Source organism: Cordyceps javanica, chromosome 3 (genome assembly GCF_051103115.1).
Source record: "Cordyceps javanica chromosome 3, complete sequence".
In the NCBI taxonomy this organism is placed as follows: domain Eukaryota; kingdom Fungi; phylum Ascomycota; class Sordariomycetes; order Hypocreales; family Cordycipitaceae; genus Cordyceps; species Cordyceps javanica.
The window spans coordinates 657,205-675,890 of NC_139297.1; the positions used below are offsets into that span (position 1 = coordinate 657,205).

Below are 18,686 nucleotides of genomic sequence, written 5' to 3' on the forward strand. Positions count from 1 at the left end.
GGCTGTAGTCTCCAGTGGCCCCCCCTGCTGGACTGGCAGCGCACAAAGTTCGTCGCGCGCAGTGGGAACTGGCGTCTGATTTTTCTCTTCTTCTCTATCCGCTCGCCTCAAATTATCCTCCGCGGCGTCTTCGGCCACTGGCCCGTGGCGCTGCGATCTTATTTGAATTGAGTGGTAGAGTGAGCTGTCGGCCGGTATCTACTGCCCTAGAATAAAGTCTGAAAGGGTGGTTCGAATGGTTGATACATTTCTACTGCCAAACTACGTGTTTTGCTGGGGCCATACAGCCGGCCACATCATTGTAGCTCGTACTCTGTGAAATGTTGTTGGTAATCCGGATTACAAACGGTATTCCGATTGGGTATCATGCTAGTTTCCATTGGTGCTATCCTAGACCGACATGGCATCGGCGAAGTCCTTCCAGCGGTTCTCGACAAAACCAAGCAGCTGCTTCGACCGCAGATGCTTCGGCGTCAGCACAGTGCCGCCATGCTTTGAAATTGACAGTATACTCGTAGCTCCTCCACTGCAATCCGCCACCACCGTGAGCGTCTCGTCACAGAGCGACTCCTCCAACGTGTCCGGGTCGACTAGCACCCAATACTTGCCTTCGGTCGGGCGATCCGTTTCCTTGCCAGTGAAGACGGCCGCTGTGCAGGCAATGGGGAAGCCATTGATTGACAATGGTTTCGGGTCCTTTCTAGAGCAGACGACTAGTTCACTATCCGGGTCGTACCTTGCTCGCGGTAGTTTGGTATCACGCAGAGCGGCCAGTGTCGCAGCCCAGGCGGCGTCCAACTGGTTTCCGTCGAGGGAGATGAAGAAGATGTCAATGTAGAGCACCCAGTAGGCAATGACTTGGCGCTCGTCGTTGAATTCATCTTCGACTTCACCGTCGGCATCTCGCATTTCCTCATCATCGGTCGTCGGGTTTGCCGTTTGTGTGTGCCATATGCGAAAGTCGGCGGCATCGAGCAGCTTGGAGCTGTGTAGTAATGAGTAAACTCTTGTGCTAAGCGTCTGAGCAAGCGTCGAAGGCGGGCCGCCCGGCAGGTTCTGAGGGGAGGAGCCGGTAGCGAGTTCAATATTGGGGACGAGTAAGTCGTAGTCGCGCAGCTCCGACTCGGAGTTGGAAGCGCGGTAGTTGGGGATATTGGTTGTCAGGATCGTCTCGCCGCGGACGCCGCAGATGGCCGTTGTGTCACCAATTCGCACCAGCGAGCTTCCATGGGCGTGCGAAAGCGAGGATAGATTGACCTCGGGCTTGCGGCCCTCGTCTGGGGCCCGACCATTGCTTCGCGCGGGGGGGATGTCTTCGTTGGACGGCTCGAGATTGGCGAGCAGGTACGGGTGCGGCGAAAGCTTCGCAAAGGTGGCGCGCGACAAGCCCGCCTCAGCCATCGTTATCGCTTAAATATTATGACAAAGTTCCGAGAGAGTACGCAACGCGGAAGCTTTGAGGATACGAATCAGGGTGAAACGTAGGAGCTGGATTGGATGCCGTCTAAAAATCGGGCACGCTTTCGTTGTGCAGAAAACTTCAAGTATCGCTGGAGTGCCTGGTGGGCTAGGTGGGGCCAAAGCTGAGCACATCGCAGTGACGCAGGCGAAAGAACAATTTGTGTATTGTGTCCGTTGGAAGTTGATTTTGGCACGAATTTTGGCATTCGATTTGGAAATCCCACCATTGTGATTTTGTCAAAAAATTTGTATGATTTATGCGATTGTTTGGCAGCGAAGGCGTGGGCTTGACCTCTGAGGCACTGCAGTAGAGAAGATAATCGGCGAGTTCAATAGTACTCGGCGTTGAGTGCCAAAAGTAACCCTTGAGTATACATAAAAGCTATCCCGAAGTTAGATAGAACGCTCATATTCTAGTTTTTTGAGTCTCTGGAATCCATCGATAAAAGTGAGGGCAAGCGTCTGCTGATGTGATGGAGAAAAAACAACCAGGTATAAGAAGCATCTCGTTCTCTGGGGTTCGGTTGTTACTACATGGATGTATAAGCGAAGTATTGCGGCAAACCTAGCCCCAGTTATATCGCGAACTTTTTTTTTCTCGTTTTTGAAAAGGAGAATATCTATCCGTATACCGTCGCGATTTGTTCCACGCTTTCCTTTTGTGAGTGAGGGGGAACACTCTGTGCCAACAGACTTGGTAATTGGGTGCGCATTGCTAAGTGGGCACTCCGAGTGTGATACGCCGTGCCGGCGGGAACTCCGAGATGCATAAATCTGCCAAATTGCTAAAACTTTCAAGGCTTTCTCCCATGATATCTTGTGGATATGCGGCTTAATGTTGCAACCTATTATTTTTTTTCTTATTCATTTTTTTTTTCTGCTTGTGATATAGACAGGCCATGACCTGTCTGCAGACTCAAACAGGCAACAGGCAAGCAAGTCTCTGCACCGACGCCACTAATGCAACGCTGTGTTGGTTACAAAAACAAAAGGTCCAAGTCAATGTCTTATAGTCCAAGTCAAATGCTGACGCCACCACTGCCTTCCATGGATAATCATTACTTTGTGTAGACGTTGAGAGGATGCTGTCTCCGAAATGTACCCTCCTCCTATCCCGACCCTGGCTTCAGCGGAAAGGGAGCGTGTGGATCGCTAATTGGCTGGCAGCTGGCCAACCACCATCCCAGCCGCCTTGAGCCAATCATAGCGCCCCTATAGCCGCCCGTTTGCTCTAGCTCCCGCCACCCCCAATTTTCATCAATATTCTGACCATCCGATTGTCTGGCGTCTGCGTCCCGGATCTCTCTCCCCTCCCTCAGTTTATGAAGCACTATGCCGTTGGCGACATCCGTTTACATCACCAAATGGCTCGATATATCACTTTACGCAGCCTTGTCTGCTGCTTTCGAACCGCTGCTTCATTTCGTGCCGCCATCCGGATTTCATTTCTCCACTCGTATAAATGAATTGACCTCTTACCCCTCTCTCTACGAACCCAGTACCTTGTACGGAGTCGGAGTACGGATACGGGCACATAGCAGTGTTCACATCTAGGTAAGGTGTTCACATCTCCGTCACAGACGCTGTCATCAACTACTTACTCAGTCGGACATGTTGCTCCAGGCGCAATGCTATCGAAGCAATAGGGGATAGACTACTCAGATCACGACGCTGCGCCATTGTCTCTTTTTCATGACGACGTTGACATAAACTATTCATCAGATACGCCTCGTGTTTGCGACCCCAGGATCGATCCAACGTCGCTAGTCACAGTCAAGCAACACAATCGCCTTAACGTCCTGCAAGTCAACAGGCCTCTATTCCGCATAGGCATGGCCTTCACACCATTCCCGCTGACTACTAAGTTTCTGCAGCATGCAAGCCTCGTCACATTCTGCCATCGCGACGTCTGCCATTCACCATTCCGCACCGCTACTCTGTGTGATGATCACTTTGCCAGCCCCCCTGCAGAGTCCCTGGAACCCTGGACTTGTCCAGCCTAGCAACACCCATCCATCACGTTAGCTCCGCCCCTCTCAGCCAATCTCGACGCGCTATCAGCCGCTGAGTCGCCTCGGCCAGTTGGCCATGCATGTCCGACCGTTCTCGACGGAGCCATTCATGTCGCTCCCCGGGCCCTCGTCACATTGTGTCCTCACCAAAAAAGTGCTACCTTGCAACTCAGCAGCCAGCATCCGGCCTAGTTGGCCCGCCCCAGTGTAATCCTCTTAGCATCCGATCTACTAGCTCCTCTGCTATGCCCGTTGCCTCCGCTCCCCAGCATGTCTCTGAGGGTCTTGAAGCCCAAACTCTCATATATTTCTCTGTCTAGCCACACCCCGTTCATCGTAGCTAGCCCTTCATTTTTATTCCCAGAGTCCCACCAGGTCTTCTGCTACCCGAACGTCTTTGCATGACGGACTTCGTCTTGCGGCCGTCCCAGGCTGTCTTCCCCGCCATCAATTTTGCTCGGATTACCCTCCGGACCCAGCCCCCAAACTGTCGCAGTACATGACAACCCTAGGCGGACCAGCTCAGGTAGAGCGCTGCACCAAGCAGTAACAAAAGCATCCGGCGCAAATCGAGAACGTCGAGTCTCGAACGACGCCCGGCTACTCCTCAAATAGACGTGCCGCTCCTGCATCGGTCCAAATAAACCGAGCCAAAGTCGCTGGTCGAAATGGCTCCATCTAACCAAGGTCGCTCCGTCGTTCATGCAGTTCAAGATGTGCTTGCCAGCCTGTCGAAACGAATCAATATACCCCTCACTCCAACAAGTCCGCCGGGCCTCGTACAGGCTAATGTCGTTGACCCATGGTCCAAATCGGGAAAATATGGTCTGGGTTGGACCTTCTTTGCGCTCGCCCTCGTTTTAGCCGTCGTTGTCGTGCGCGCATGGCACTTTTGGCAAGACAAGATCCGGCAGGCCATCTATAAGCAAGAGTTGGAGAACCATTACAGAACGACGTACAATGTCGATTCGGAGGTCTATCTCTCTGCACTTCGAAGCGGCCAAGGGACGCAATTCTTCACCGAAGGCCCCCATACTGGCGAGAAACAGTTTCGGCCAAAAGCGCATTTTTCTTCGGTTGGCATCATCAACGACACGCTGGCTTTGTTTCGATGGATCTTTTACAGGCCCATCCCCGATATCGTCATCTTCAAATATCGCTTCACGTTTTCATCACTCGCCGTTCTGGCATGCACATTCATCGCAGTCGTGTTCGTCACGCTCTATTGTTTCCTGCCGCAGCCTCTGTACTGGCAAAGCATTCGGTTCGGCTCTCCCCCACTTGCCATCCGATCCGGCATGATCTCTGTGGCCCTGACACCTTGGATCATTGCCACCAGCATGAAGGCCAATCTGTTGACCCTTATCATTGGTATCGGTCCAGAACGGCTCAACGTCATGCACCGGTGGCTCAGCTACCTCTGCCTGTTTCTGGCGCTCGTTCACATGATTCCATTTTATATTCAGCCCGTCTGGAAAGATGACGGGATGAAAGTATTTTACAAGCTCTTCCCCGACGGCACCGGAATCATCTACGGTACGGGCATTGCCTGCATTGTCCCTCTCATCTGGCTTTGCGTAGCATCGCTGCCCTGGATTCGCAGAGTCGCGTATGAGACGTTTGTGATTCTACATATCCCCGCCGGCATTGTCTACACAGGGCTGCTGTTCTGGCACACGAAAAATTTCCTCATGTCCTGGAGTTATCTGTATGCCACCCTTGCCATCTGGTTCATCTGCTACATTATGCGCTTCTTTCGCCTCAACTGGGTGCGGCCCTGGCGGCTGTCCTTTATGGTTGGTGATGAAGCTGCTGTTACGCTCATGGCCGAGAACTGTATCAAGGTCACAATTCCCACGCAGATGCGCTGGCGGCCAGGCCAGTACGTATACCTGCGTATGCCTGCCATTTCCGTGTTCGAGAATCACCCCTTTACAATCTCCTCCCTGTGCAGTGAGGATTTTCCCTCCGAGTACGGCGAAGACTACAGAGACTGTGTTCTTGTCTTCCGCCCTTATGCCGGCTTCACAAAGAAAGTCCTTGACACGGCGATGCAAAATGGTCCCTTCCACACGTACCGCGCGTTCTTGGACGGACCGTATGGTGGCATGCGGCGAGACCTCGCTGCCTTTGACACCTGCATCCTGATTGCCGGTGGCAGCGGCATCACGTCGCTCATGTCACAACTCTTGAACCTCATCAAACGCATGCGCGATGGCAAGGCCATTACGCGCAAGGTGGTCGTTGTGTGGGCCATGAAAAAGATGGACTCGATGCAGTGGTTCCGAGACGAGCTGAGCCTGTGCCGCGAGTCGGCGCCGCCCGAGAGCGTGACGTGCAAATTCTTCGTCACCTCGGCGGTGCGCGACCGTTACAACTTTGCCAACGCCGAGATGACAGCGCCCATCAACGGTGGCGCGGTGGCTTCGCACAAGCGCCAGCTATCACACCTCCTGCACAACAAGCTCGACGGCTTCGTCGCGGGTGTGGCCTCGAAGCGCAACTCGGCCCTCATCTACGACGAGGCCAAGGGCGACCCGGAGCGCGAGAGGGAGCTGCGCGCTGAAAACGAGGACAAGATCACCGCGCTCCCTCCACAGAAATACCTGCAGCCGCACGCGCCCCATCACCACCCCGCGCCGCCCCCGGCGCAGCAGCCACCCGAGCACGACGAGCCTCAGCGGCTGCTCAACGCCAACGGCTTCCCGATCGACAAGAAGCCCGACCAGGACGAGCACCTCCCGCCCAGTAAAGACACAGAGTTCCACTTCCCGCCCCTGCACCGTGAGAATCCGCCGCACTTCAACTATGCACCGGCCGCTCTCCGCGCGGATCTCGAGGGCGCGGCCGCCCCGCCACCGGTGCACCCCCCGGAGCTCGCACACCTGCGCGTCGGCAATCTGCCTGCGGCCGGCGCGCCGCGGCCGACGTCGACGTTTGGCCCACCGTCCGGGTTCGACTTTGGCTTCCCCGCGACGCCGACCGAGTTCCAGAAGAACCTGATGCGGTCGGCGTTTCCCGTGCCGCACGAGATTGACGGCGGCTGGTCCCTCGAGTACGGCCGGCCGGAGCTGGGCTACATGCTGCGGCAGTGGGCGACGGGCGGCGCCGACGGTCGCGGCATACTCGGTCGTCGCACTGCCGTCTTCGTCTGCGGCCCGCCCGCCATGCGCGTCGGCGTCGCCAACACGGTCGCCCAGCTGCAGGCCGAGATTTGGGGCGACGACGAGCTCGAGGAGATATTCCTGCACACGGAGAATTATGCCCTGTAGACCATTCTACCAAAGACGGAAAACAACTTTTGAATAAAAAGAGGTGCTCGACCCTTGTCCACCTTTTTTTTTCTTCCCATCTCACGTACATGTATATATTCTGTCCCGTTGTATTTACCCCTCGATGTTTTTTTCCCCTTGGAACGGGAATGTTGCCAAAAAGAAGGAAGAAGAATAAGCGTGGGACAGTCCTTTTCCGCTTTGTTTGTCTTTCATCTCAGTATATATACCACTCCTTTTATGACACGAGAAAAAAAAGAATATATGCGTCAAAACCTAACCATTATTAACATGCGCCTTGTTTTTTTGGTCTCACCAAGACTCTTTGCTCGGGCGAGAACGTTGCATAAACTCGGAGAGCAAGGCCTCTTTTTTTCTTTTTTTGTAAAATTGATTGAAACATGCTTGATATGCAATGTCGCTTAATTTGATACAAAAGTAAGTAAACCAAAAAAAAAGTACCTGATACAAAAACAAGACATACAAAAAAAACATCCCCAATCTCCGTCATGATACAATTCAAGCCATTCGCCGATTCTACCTGTCAAAGGCGTATGGCGCCCCCCTAACGTGTTGTCCATCATGATGATATCCGTTCGTCATGGCTCCTCGTTCATTTGGTCTTTGATGCTACTAGGCATTGTCCTGGATGGTCGCAGGCGCCGCGGGGCTGAGCGCACCCGTACCGGAAGGCTGCTTGGTACGTAGGGTAAGGGGGAAAGGGTACTCGTCGGGGTCTTCCTCGGAACTGTTTGGGGGGGAAAAGACGGTCAGTACAAGTTCAACGTATGAATACAATCATATATGCAATGGTACGTACGGTAGCTTCCAGGCGACATAGTCTTCGGTGCTTAATCCTTCGCGGCCCTCTTGCAGGCTCGCAAAGTCACCCGGGGTCATCATGCCCGCACGGTCCTTGGGAGAGCCTGGTACGGAAAAGGGGCGGGAAATCTTTTGCTCGACGCCGGGGATGTAGTCCTCCTCAGCGTCCTCCTCGGCGCCAAAGGAGTCCGGGTAGGCGCGGCGCAGCGCGAGCTGGCGAGCCTTGACGTACTCCATTCCCATGCGCTTCCAATCGAGCAGGTCGGAAAGGCGCTCGGTGCGGTTGCGCTGGTTGATGCGTTGGCGGCGCGACTTGCCGCAAAAGTCAAACATGTGGCCAGTGAGCTCATTGACCGAATCGTCGACGCCCTTTGTGCGGCGGTCGACAATGTAGATGCCATAGTCGCTCGAGTTCTCGATGAGCTCCTCCATGTAGCAGCCAAAGCCCGAGAGGTTGGTGGTGATGCTGGGGACGCCCATGACGGTGCACTCGGCGGGGGTGTAGCCCCAGGGCTCGTAGTAGGACGCGAAGACGCCGAGGTGGCATCCGCGAACAAAGTCATCATAGTCGAGTGGCAGCACAGGATTGGCCGAGTTGAGGAACTCGGGGTGGAAGACGACCTTGACGCGATCGGTGGGATGGTTGAATAGCTGCACGCGGCGGATCTGGTTGAGTACAGGGTCCTCGTGATCGTTGAGCATGTTATGGGTGACGATCGGGGGGAGACCGTGCCTCTTCATGGCGAACAGACGGCGACGGAGAAGGACGCGGTCCTGGCTGGAGATGAGCTCCTTCTCGTCGGGCATGGGATCTCCCTCGTGCCACTTGAGTGAACGCTCGAATATGCGGCGGCCGATGCTCTGCTCAATGACGTGCGTGGTGTCGCGCAGCGACTTGATGACAGCCTGGCCCTTGAGGGCCTCGACGGTAAGTGAGGTGGTCTTGGCGGGCATGATGATGAAGGCAACGACAGTGATCTTGCTGCCGGCGGATTTGAGGCGATGGTTGAGGCGGGCGAGCGACTCAATGAACATGTCGACACCCTTGTTTCTAAACTCATAGCGGCCGGCAGTGAAGACGTAGATGGTGTTATCGGGCTCGAAGTCGTAGTGGCCGTAAAAGTGTCCGCGGACAAAGTCGTGAATCTTTTCCTTGTAGACTTGGTGCAGGTTCTGGAACTCGTGGACGGCGGAGAATTTTGTGACGTTGAGACCGTTGGGCAGGACACCGTCAGGCTTGCGCTTGAGCAGATGCTCCGACTCGAAAGCGGTGATGTGGGAGACGGTGGTGAAAACGTCGCACGAGTGGGCGGCAGCACGCTCGATGCAGTAGCGATGATAGATGCCGCGCTTGCCGGCTTCGGCGTCGACGTCAAAGTTTTGAAGGTTGTTGTAAAAGTCTACGGAGCCGGCGCAGAGGTATCGGCCGAGAAGGGTGGCGTGGGTAGTGAAGATGGTGGTGACATCGATGCGGCGCTTCTTGGTCAGAGGCAGGGCGACGCCGGCCAACCACTCGTGGAAGTGGGCAATGACGGCCGTGGATTTCTCGTGGCACACAAACTGGGCATGTTAGCAAATCAATTTTTGGTGGGTAGGATAGTGCAGTAGCATACCTCTCCGAGGAACCAGGCTACTAGATAGCCAAAGACGATAGCTTCGTTGGTCTCGTCGTCGTTGGGTGGCGAGGGGATGCTGGCAACGTTCCAGAGATCGCCCTTCCACTCGTCCAAGTAACCGTAGGCCGTCTTGGTGTCGAAGAGCAGGACGCGAGGCGCGCCCTCGATCAGCCAGCGGCCGTACATGTAGCCAATGCCACGGTCCTTCATTGCCTGGAGGGTGGCAGCGAGCTCGGGGGTGTTGGGCTCCATCTCTTCCACCTCGACAGCAGCCTGCGGCAGGGTTAGCGGACGCGCGACGATCAATCTGGAGGCCGCGTCTTACCGATTGGTGGTTGAGGGGGCCGAGGAGGGTATAGCGGTCGCCATACTCCGCGGTGGTGACGGGAGCCTTTGACTTGATGACGGAGTAGATGCCGCCGACTAGGGAGCGAGGCAAGCAGGGTTAGCAGGGCAGCCGGGGCCAGACGGGCGCTGAAGACTGGGGAGGGGGAGAGAGAGAAGCAGTTACCTCTGTGAGCAACCTCGGTGGCGATCTCAAAGAGGAGGTGGTTCTTGACGTCACGGGCTGGCTTGTCACCCTTGGAGGCCATGGCGACGATATGAGGGGAGCAAGCCGACGAGCGCGCTATTCGAGTACGATATGTTGATTGCGTAGCTGATGCTTGAGGTCGAAGTTGAGAGAAAGCCGAAGCCTAAGCCGGTCCGGTCTCGTGTCGGGTCGGGTCGGCGGGTTGGAGTCGAGTCGAGATGAGGGGGAAGCTGACGGGACGCAAAAAGTGTTCTGGTTCCGGCTTTTGCAGTGGGAGGAGGAGCTCTATGTGCGGATGCGGAACAATGCTTCTCGGCAACAGGTGGAGCAATTGGCGGATTAGGCAATGAGACACAATGGAAACCAGAACGAGGCAAAAAAAAAAGAAGGAAGGAAAGAAAGGATTGCAGGCCTGATGTGAAGTAAGGACAAGAGGGAAAAGAGAGCAGAGAGCTTGACAAACGCAGTAGAGAATTGAGGGGGGGAGGCGACGGCGCGGTGCTGGGGGTAGCTGTCGTGGCTGGGCTTGTTGAAGCTGGACGGAGGCTGGCAGCAAAGTGGCAGGCAAAAAAAAAAAAGAGGGCAAGACGAGCCAATGGGAGAAGCTCTCCACCAGCCCACGAACCACTTTATGACGTTCGAGCTCCCCCAATTCAGCGAACCACAGCGCCTGGAAGCTACAACTTTTAGCGGAGACCTGGAGGGCGGGTCTGGGGTATTTTAGCGCTTTGCAGCTCGTTGTACCGGTACCTTTTTGGAGACGGCATTTGCTCAGTACCTTGCCCGAGAAACCTCGTGACTTGGCTGCTGGTCTGATGTTTTTGCTTGTATCTGTACTTTGAGCTTACAGTCCTTGGTCTTTGAATACCTGCCTACCTTGGTAGATTACCTTGACAACTTCCCCCAAGGCAGTATAGCAACTATAGAAAGCCCGAAGCTAATCCGTAGATTGATTTAGTCAATGTACGGAGTACGAATACTTGCTCTGCATTTCTCCGCAGTTCTCGTCATCTTTCCCCCGTTGCTATTACTGGAGCATCGTCGTCGTCCGTCTCGCGCAGCAAGGCGCGGCGAGCAATCGTCTCGTCACGGTCGTGGCAAAGTATTTACTTTGCGGGGAGAATCTCTGCTTTTTCCATGGCAGTAAGCGCTACTTGACTTGGTACATTCTTCTCGCTTCCTCTCAGCTTCAATCTCGCTTGTCCAGTTTCGGCACAGCAAGAACAAGCCTCGATTCCTGCCATCCAATCACCAATTCGTTCTTCTTCGGTTTGAATACAAAACTGCTCTTCATTCAATACCAGCCATCTATCCACTGATCTCTACTCCTGCCTTGACCACATTACCATCATACCCTCATTTCTCTGGCAGTCATCCCCCCGAAGCACGACTGATCGCCGGACGCGGCCGCCTCCCCCGCCCGGTGCTCCTAGCGCCAGCTTCTCCGACCCGGCTCCGGCGCATCGGGGTTGGAGGGGTTTCGTCTCGACAGATTGTTTCCCTTGATTCCATCGTGCACCTTGGTGGCCTACATGAATAAAGTGAATATCGTATTCTGGGGGTAGTGTTTTTTTTTTTTTTTCACTTCTCGGCGAGGTCGAACACTTTGCTTTGGCCAGGGCTTTTGGTTCCTTGCCAACCGTGCAGACAAGTAATTGCCCTTCTCGGGCTGATGGCGGAGAAATGTGGTAATTCCAGAAAGAAGATGACTTTTGAGAGAGACAAACCCCGTTCTTCAACGGCCTAGGAGCCCCCCTATAGCCAGGCCCTCACTCTCCGTGGTCGTATCTCGAGGCGTGCCACACATGAGTTTGTGCGTTGCCGCGAACCCAGGGCGCATCTTTGCAAGTCAAGGTAGTCTGTATCTGCCTCTCGGATGTGGCATGCTTTCTTCGCCAGCCTGCGATGACTATTAGGCCAGCCAATCAAAAGCGCGGGCAGGTCATGTATCTTATCAGCTACACAGATCGATCAAAAACCAACACTCGGCCAACACCGTGCGAAGGCGATGCAGAATATCGAGCAAGGCGCTGAACCATCATAGAAGGGCCATCACCTACTTTCACTACCATGCCCTCTCTCACCTGTTTCTCCATCTCGTCTTATCGTGTTTATTACATACTTAGACTCTCCAAGACACCGTCAACTCAGTCCCAGAGACAAGTCATCAATAGTACAACTCGCCCTCGGGCGTATCATGTGGTCAGGCACTTCTCTCCGGAGAGCGCGGGCGCCCATTATCCGTCTTCACACCACTATGACTTAATAATCTCACCGAAGGAACACATACTACAAAACGAATCGCATCATCGACTTTTGTTCCCATATCACACTTTTGTTTTATCATCGGCTAGCGCAAACACTGCCAGTGTCAGACATGAAACACAGTTCAGTCCCTCTCTCTCGCCTCCCCCGCGCGCGTCCACTTACAGTCAGCTGGAACTGTTCTCTACCTTTTTTTTTTACACCAGCGGTCATCGTATCAGCAGGCGAGAACTCCTGGGGCGTATTGGTCTCATTCATGCACACTTTATCTAGTCAACTTTCAGCCCGGTTCGAGCCATCAGCGACCTGTTTTTGCCCGGACCATCCACCCACCCCTCCATCCCGGGCGCCGGGACCGCCACCAACACAGTGTGCTTTTTTTTTTGACCAGGAGAAAGCCCGCATGACTCCCCCCCTTCCCATCGGCCGTGCATCGGATACACATGGCGTTGCACTGCATCGGATAAAATAAAAATCAAAGATTGTTAACCAGTAATGACGGGTTTGGTGCAACCAGCCATCTCCTCCAGTAGGCGTTTGACGTCGGGCGCCCCGCAACTGCAATCTCTCAGCCTCCCTAATTCTGCACGGTGACGAGCGCAAGAAAAGAAAAAAAAAGAAAAAGGCACGGCTGACAACAGAAGGCTGCGTCCGCAAAAGAGCCCTCCGAGAAGCAACTCCCAATTCCACCGCGGACGCACAAGATTTCAATTCCCATCTGGCATTGTTTTCGCATCTTCCTGATCGACAGCGTTTGGTAATCTTTTTTCTTTTCTTTCTTCCCCGCACAGGGGCAGAGACCATCACCGGCCAGCATAATATTAGTAGAGGTTATCAAACCGCCAAAAAACCCCAGGTTCAAGAGAGCCACGTTGCCACGATGCCGGGTTCTAAGATTGCAATCTTCCTCCTGCCCCTGCCCCGGCTCCTCGAGAAAGTGGTCAGGTACCGTTCTTCCGCATCACACTGTGTGACAAGAAGAGCGTACTAATAACGAGGCTTCCAACTTGCCCCCGGGGTCTAATCCAGGTGGCAGGGTAACCACCTGCCACCGCACGGCCCCTTACCCAGTATTACCTAGACCAGTTTGGCCGCCCAGGAACCAACGTCCCCTCCCCTGCCCAGCCCATGGGCGTTATTGTTGCTCAATTGTGTTACCCCTGACTATCCGCATGCACATCATTGACTTGCTCTGCCGAGAGGGGGGGGCGACCGGGGGGAGGGAGGACGAACTAATCCCATGATCAGGGCTTGGCGCATTTTGGGAAAAAAGCCCATCTCGTTGTCGACTAGGGGTGCTGGTCAGTAATTTCGCAGAGAACCCATAAAATCTCGCCCGTTTTTGCAAGGGTAGCTCGTGAGGACGGTTAATAAGGAGAGGGGGGGGTCCCTTGTCCGGTGGTACTCAGTATTGTTTTATACAAATTTCGTACAGCTGAGCAGACGCCACGCCTGACACGGCTGACACTCATCCATGTTGGAAGAGAGAGAGTGTGTGACAGCAACCCCAGCAACGCATCGTTGGCCAGTTGGCTGTTGTTCCTGATAACATGCCATTCCTGGGATGGTTCGGGGGGGGGGTCCCCAACGACCGAACGGATGGTATAGTAACCTGACGCATCAGCATGTCCCTGTTCGTGATAAAATGCCAGGAGGTCAATAACGATGAAGGAAGGGATGTGGGAACCGCAAGCAAGAAAAATGGAAAGTCGGCCAATACTTGTAATGACAGCTGCGCACCGTGTAAAAAGAAGGACATTCCATGAGTCTTCTCTCGCCACCTTTTTTTTTTCTCCTTGATGAGACAATTGCTGCTTAATAACCCATTTTCGCCCATGTGTTGTTTCAACCGGGTAATGGAAGAACAAGTCAGCTATTGGCAGGGACCCATACGGAGTACAATGAATGACTTGAGACATTGTTTCTGGACATGGTAATCTCCTGTCACCGTTTACTGATACATACTGGTAATATTCCAGAGCTTCCTCGAGGGGATCGCGTATTGATTGACTTGGGGAGCGTCTCGGGCAATCTCCTATAACCGTATACTGATACGCAATGACAAAAGGCGTCGGGCGCGACTTTCTACAGAGGCTCCATGAGTATACTGTGTACAGCGACCGCGCGCGCAAGTCATTCTTGTCATTTCATGGGGGCTTGACTATAACGTTGTCTGCTTATTTTCTATATCCTCGTTTTTTTTTTTTTTACTTTTTTTTCTTTTTTGACTGTTACAGAGCGGCAATGCACTTGGTAATAATACGTAACGTGGTGCAATGTAACAAAGGGCGAACCGCCCGCTCAAGGTTCTTTTTTTTTTCGGTCCAACTCAAGACGCTGCCAAATAAAAAGATCAAAAATCATATTCCTTCTTCTTCTCTTTCTCACATGCTCCTCGTAAGAAAAAAAAGAAGAAAAAAACGTCAAACGCTCGGCACCGAAAAGGGAAAGGCCGCCGCCGGCCGGGTGTCCTCGGCGTACCGACGCCAACTAGCCGAGTAAGGGGGGCAGGTCACTGACTAAATAGCTACCTAGCCGCGCGAGCAAACATGGGTAACAAGAAAGAAAGGAAGAAAGAAACGGCACCAAAAGAAAAAAAAAAGAAGGAAGGAAGGAAATACGGGTCAAAGAAGGATGACATCACCAAAAAAGAAGATGAGCAGGGCCAAATCGGTCGGAACCACCTTTCCATTGCATGTACACAGTGTAACCGGTGAGTTTTGACAACAGAGAGAGTGTGTGTGTGTGATGGAGTGCGTGAGAGTGAGAGAGAGGCCAAGGCGAGAACCCAAACTCTTTTTTTTTCAGAGTGGAAAGAAAAAAGACAGCCCGGCAGACAGATGGGCTAAAGCAGGATGAACACACCACGGACCTCTTCGTGTGCCGTTGATCTCCGCCGCCGCCGTCGCCGCCTCGCCGTTGCCGTCACCAAGGCGGCGCTTTGACGGGGCGAAGCACGTGGGAAATACAGAGCGTAAACTCGGGGCGAACAGACCTACCAAAAAGAAACAAGGCCGGAAAAGACAGAGATAGAGAGAGAGGGACGGACGGACGGACGGCAGAGTTGAAAAGAAAATTTCTCATGACCTCATCATCTACCGGCTGTTTTGCGTTTGGAATACCTGGGCGCTTGTTTCGCGCCCGCTGTTCGAGGTCATTTCCATGGATTACGGGTAAACTGGCCCTTTCTCTCCACTTTCGTCGTACAAGAATACTCAAGTGTGTACTCCGTAATCTGTACGGAGTAATCCATAGCCCATTGTCATCTTTTTTTCCTTTTTTTTCTTTACAGTTTGGTTCCTGGATCAAAGGTGTGGGGTTCAAGCTTTTTCTTTTGTTCACATTGCCTCGTCCCCAACGAGAACCAAGTCGAATTTGTCCATGTACTAACGAATTGAAGAAAAAAAAAAGGTTATTGTGTGTATTGCATCTGAAAAAGCAAGAAAATCAAGTCGATCCTTTTTTTAAATCTCAAGCAATTTTTTTTTTGAGAGACAAAAATCCCCCATCATCGTATCATGCATGCATGCGTGCCGCGCGCGCCAAATCATGCCAAGTGTGTGTGTGTCTCCATCAAAGAAGAGGGCTTGCATATACGGGGGGGGGCAGCTTGGGCAGACAGGAGGTTGGCCGCTGAAAAAAAAAGGGCTGCATGAATACGAATTCTTACAACCAGCCCAAACCCAAACCAGTTGCCGATAACTTGGAACGACCAGACACGACTAAGAAAAAAAAAAGAAAAAAAAAGAGAGAATGCCTAACAATTACACACTGTGTTTTGTACTTGATGTCTGCATCTCGACAATGTTGCTCTGCGTCAGTTTTGCCTCGACTTGAACATCATATTTGATTGGATTTTCCTGAAACAAGAGAAACATTGTCGAGTACCGATAAATAGGCAAGCCTTGTAATGTGGGCTTTTTGCACTTGGCAATCGCCCATGGCCGCCTGTATACTAATAAGTAAAAGGTTGTCGTCAACACCACAAGAAAAAAGAAAAAAGAAAGAAAAAAAGGCAGCGCAAGAGAGAAAAGGAGATGGACAAGGAGATGGATTTACCAATTCAGCAGTTTTTCTTTCTCAACCTCTTTCCTTCCAAAGCACATGTAATTCTCCAAAACCGCTTGTAGCGCGACTACGGCCGAGAAGCTGACCTCCACCCCCCCCCCCTCCTTGCACAGCTGGCCAAGGGCTCCGCAGACGTCATCGGGCATACTGTCCTTTCTATTAAGCTTTTTTTCCCATCATGCCCTGGTGGGAGCGAGTAAAGAGAAATCACACGCACCCACACACACATACACACAATACGCGCAGTAGCTTTTCTACCTTTTTCCTTCTTTTTGCGCTTCTCCTGTTCTGGAAGGGGGGGGGAGGAGGGGGGGCAGAGAGATCTGTTCTATTGTTAGGAGGTAAGCAAGCCACACGGATTAGCCGATATACCCACCACGTTTCTACAGCCGCGTGACGGAGAATCGACACGCCATGTACCAAGAATAGCATGCACTCAGTACAAGTAGATAGGATGCACCAAGTACAGCACAAGGGAAAACAAACAAGTCTTACAAAACCAAGTCAAAGAGTAAAGGTCGCGGCTGCGAGTCAATTCGAATCTACCAATTCGTAGGCGCCCAAACCGGGTCACCTGAACAAAACGCCTGGCCTGTCTCGAGGCATTGTTACCCAGTAGTCATTCTTGTCCGACAAAAAAAAACCAAGCCATAAGAATTATAAAATAAAAAATAAACGCCTTCGAGAGCCCGTAGCCGTAGCTCAAATCCGAAACCTTGCACATATCCGTGCTCATATCCCGTGTTCCCACTGCACTGTCCTGTCCTGTGTGCCCTGAACGCCAATGAAGAAAAGAAAAAGTATCATGTCGATTAGAGTATAAAGAAAGAAAATACCAACCAGCGCCGCAAAAAAATGACCGCCATGAAGAAACACAGAAAAAGGACGACTCGTTATCATATAGTGATTTCAGAGCAAACGCTTATGCGCGAATGCTCATCCGTCTGCCCAGGGAGAAGCCACGCAGGCCGTTCTTTGCACTGCTGGGGGACGTGGGCGTCACGGGTGTGGGTTCAGGTCCGCTCTGCTGAGTATTCTTCTTGGCGGCGGTCATGATGTCTTGGTACTTGACTGGACTGGCACATGTCGAGGTGGGCGAAGCAGACTCGTCCTCGGGCAAATGCTCCGTCGACTCTTCGCCGACTTGCTCCATGTGGACAATGTCGTTCTCGCGGGTGGCTGGGCTCAGAGTAGGCCGGCTGCGCTTCTTGACCAGGCTGCTAAAGGCGCGAGAGAACATGGCGGTGGGCGTCCTGGGTGTCTTGACGCTTTCCGTGTCGTCCTTATTCGAGGCAAAGGGGTCGACCTGTAGGAACTTGGGGCGGCGCTTCTCCAGCTCCGTCGTCATGCTGCTGGAGCGGGGCGGGTGGTTGAGGCTGTGCGTGGTGGAAGACGCGTTGGAAGATGTAGAGCGCATGCGGCCGAGGGCGGGCTCCGTCGAAGCGGTGCGCAGCACAGAGTCATGCGAGGGGCGGCGACGGAGTGAGGTGAGGGAGGAGCTGCGGCTGCTCAGGTTGACGACCGAGGGCTTGCCAGAAAAAATGACGGACACGGCACGGGCAAACTCGGCTTGGACCGAGTAGCCGTCGAGCGACTCCTCGCTGTCCGAATCAAACGAGTCGAGGTCAGAGAGGTCGTCAGCCGAGGACGATCCATCCTCCTCGGACGAGAGGTATATGATGTGAGGCGCGGCGTGCGTGAGGACGAGGCGATCCTCGGGCAGCTTCTGCGGGAGCGTGGCGAGGAGTCTCGAGGCTCGCATGGCGCTCTTCTGGGGTAGAGCCGGCGCGTCGACGGCGGCGGGCACGCAGGACTCGCTCTTGCTTTGGTGTGTCGTGAGCATGTCGTCGGCGTTGTCGTCAATGACGGGGCTGTTGGTGGTGGAAGTAGAGGTGGACGTGGTTGATTGTTCAATGGACAAGGAGAGTGAGTGAGGACGAGGTGAGCTGCACGTAGACGAGTTATAAGTCGAGTCGAGCTCCGTCGCGGTGTGGTGATCTGGAATGCAAGCGGCGGGGAGCGTGGCAGGGTGTGGTAGGTCGACGAGAGACATGTTGACGTTGAGGAGCTCGCCGGCGGGAACAAAAAAGATTAAACGAGACTAGTGCCGCCGGACGATGGTGTAGTGTGGTCGAGATGAAGCCAGACACAAGTGTATTGTGTGACGGGTCCTAGCACACCTGGAGGTGATGCGGGTACATCCAGGTGTAAACGGGTAGGCGCCGCTGGCGAGACGCGAACAAGTCGAGTATGTCAATGATCCAAGTCCCCCCTTTGTTTGCGTATGTTATGACCCTCTGTAAGCAACCCTCGTCCTGGTTGGAGACGAAGAGACTTGTTTAGAATGGCGAATGAGCTGATTTCGGGGTGTATTCTTGTTTGTGGGCGGTAGGAGCGAGTCGAACGGTCGAGAGAAAGGGCGTGTAGTAAGTAGTACGAGAGAGAGAGAGAAAGGAAGAGAGAAGGAAAGGAATGCAAGTCTGAATAGAGAACAAGGCAGTGAAGCCTGCCAAGCAGAGAAATGAAAAGAGAGGGCCCTTGCGAGGAATGCAAAATGTTTGAAGAGAAGAAATACCAGGACGCGAAAGATCGAGGGCTGGGAAAAAGGTGGCAGGCAGGCAGGCAGACTGGAGGGGTG

The 18,686-nt window shown here is 53.3% G+C and overlaps 4 protein-coding genes across 4 annotated transcripts; 1 reads left to right on the top strand and 3 right to left on the bottom strand.

The window, feature by feature from the left end:
- Window positions 1–390: 390 nt before the first annotated feature.
- Window positions 391–1,401, bottom strand: V2A60_004430 (ribosomal protein S5 domain 2-type protein; the record flags this gene model as incomplete). The annotated part of the gene is made up of 1 exon (XM_083255750.1): window positions 391–1,401. One exon carries the CDS (start codon window positions 1,399–1,401, stop codon window positions 391–393), a length of 1,011 nt encoding a protein of 336 aa, XP_083111876.1.
- A 2,740-nt stretch (window positions 1,402–4,141) lies between these two features.
- On the top strand, window positions 4,142–6,745 carry V2A60_004431 (ferric reductase like transmembrane component-domain-containing protein; the record flags this gene model as incomplete). Its single annotated transcript, XM_083255751.1, has 1 exon — window positions 4,142–6,745. The coding sequence occupies one exon, from the start codon at window positions 4,142–4,144 to the stop codon at window positions 6,743–6,745; it is 2,604 nt and encodes an 867-aa protein (XP_083111877.1).
- Window positions 6,746–7,378: 633 nt separating this feature from the next.
- On the bottom strand, window positions 7,379–9,776 carry V2A60_004432 (glycogen synthase; the record flags this gene model as incomplete). Its single annotated transcript, XM_083255752.1, has 5 exons — window positions 7,379–7,493; window positions 7,566–9,127; window positions 9,181–9,456; window positions 9,509–9,606; window positions 9,695–9,776. 5 exons carry the CDS (start codon window positions 9,774–9,776, stop codon window positions 7,379–7,381), a joined length of 2,133 nt encoding a protein of 710 aa, XP_083111878.1.
- A 7,194-nt stretch (window positions 9,777–16,970) lies between these two features.
- On the bottom strand, window positions 16,971–18,101 carry V2A60_004433 (uncharacterized protein; the record flags this gene model as incomplete). The annotated part of the gene is made up of 1 exon (XM_083255753.1): window positions 16,971–18,101. One exon carries the CDS (start codon window positions 18,099–18,101, stop codon window positions 16,971–16,973), a length of 1,131 nt encoding a protein of 376 aa, XP_083111879.1.
- Between the last annotated feature and the right edge of the window lie 585 nt (window positions 18,102–18,686).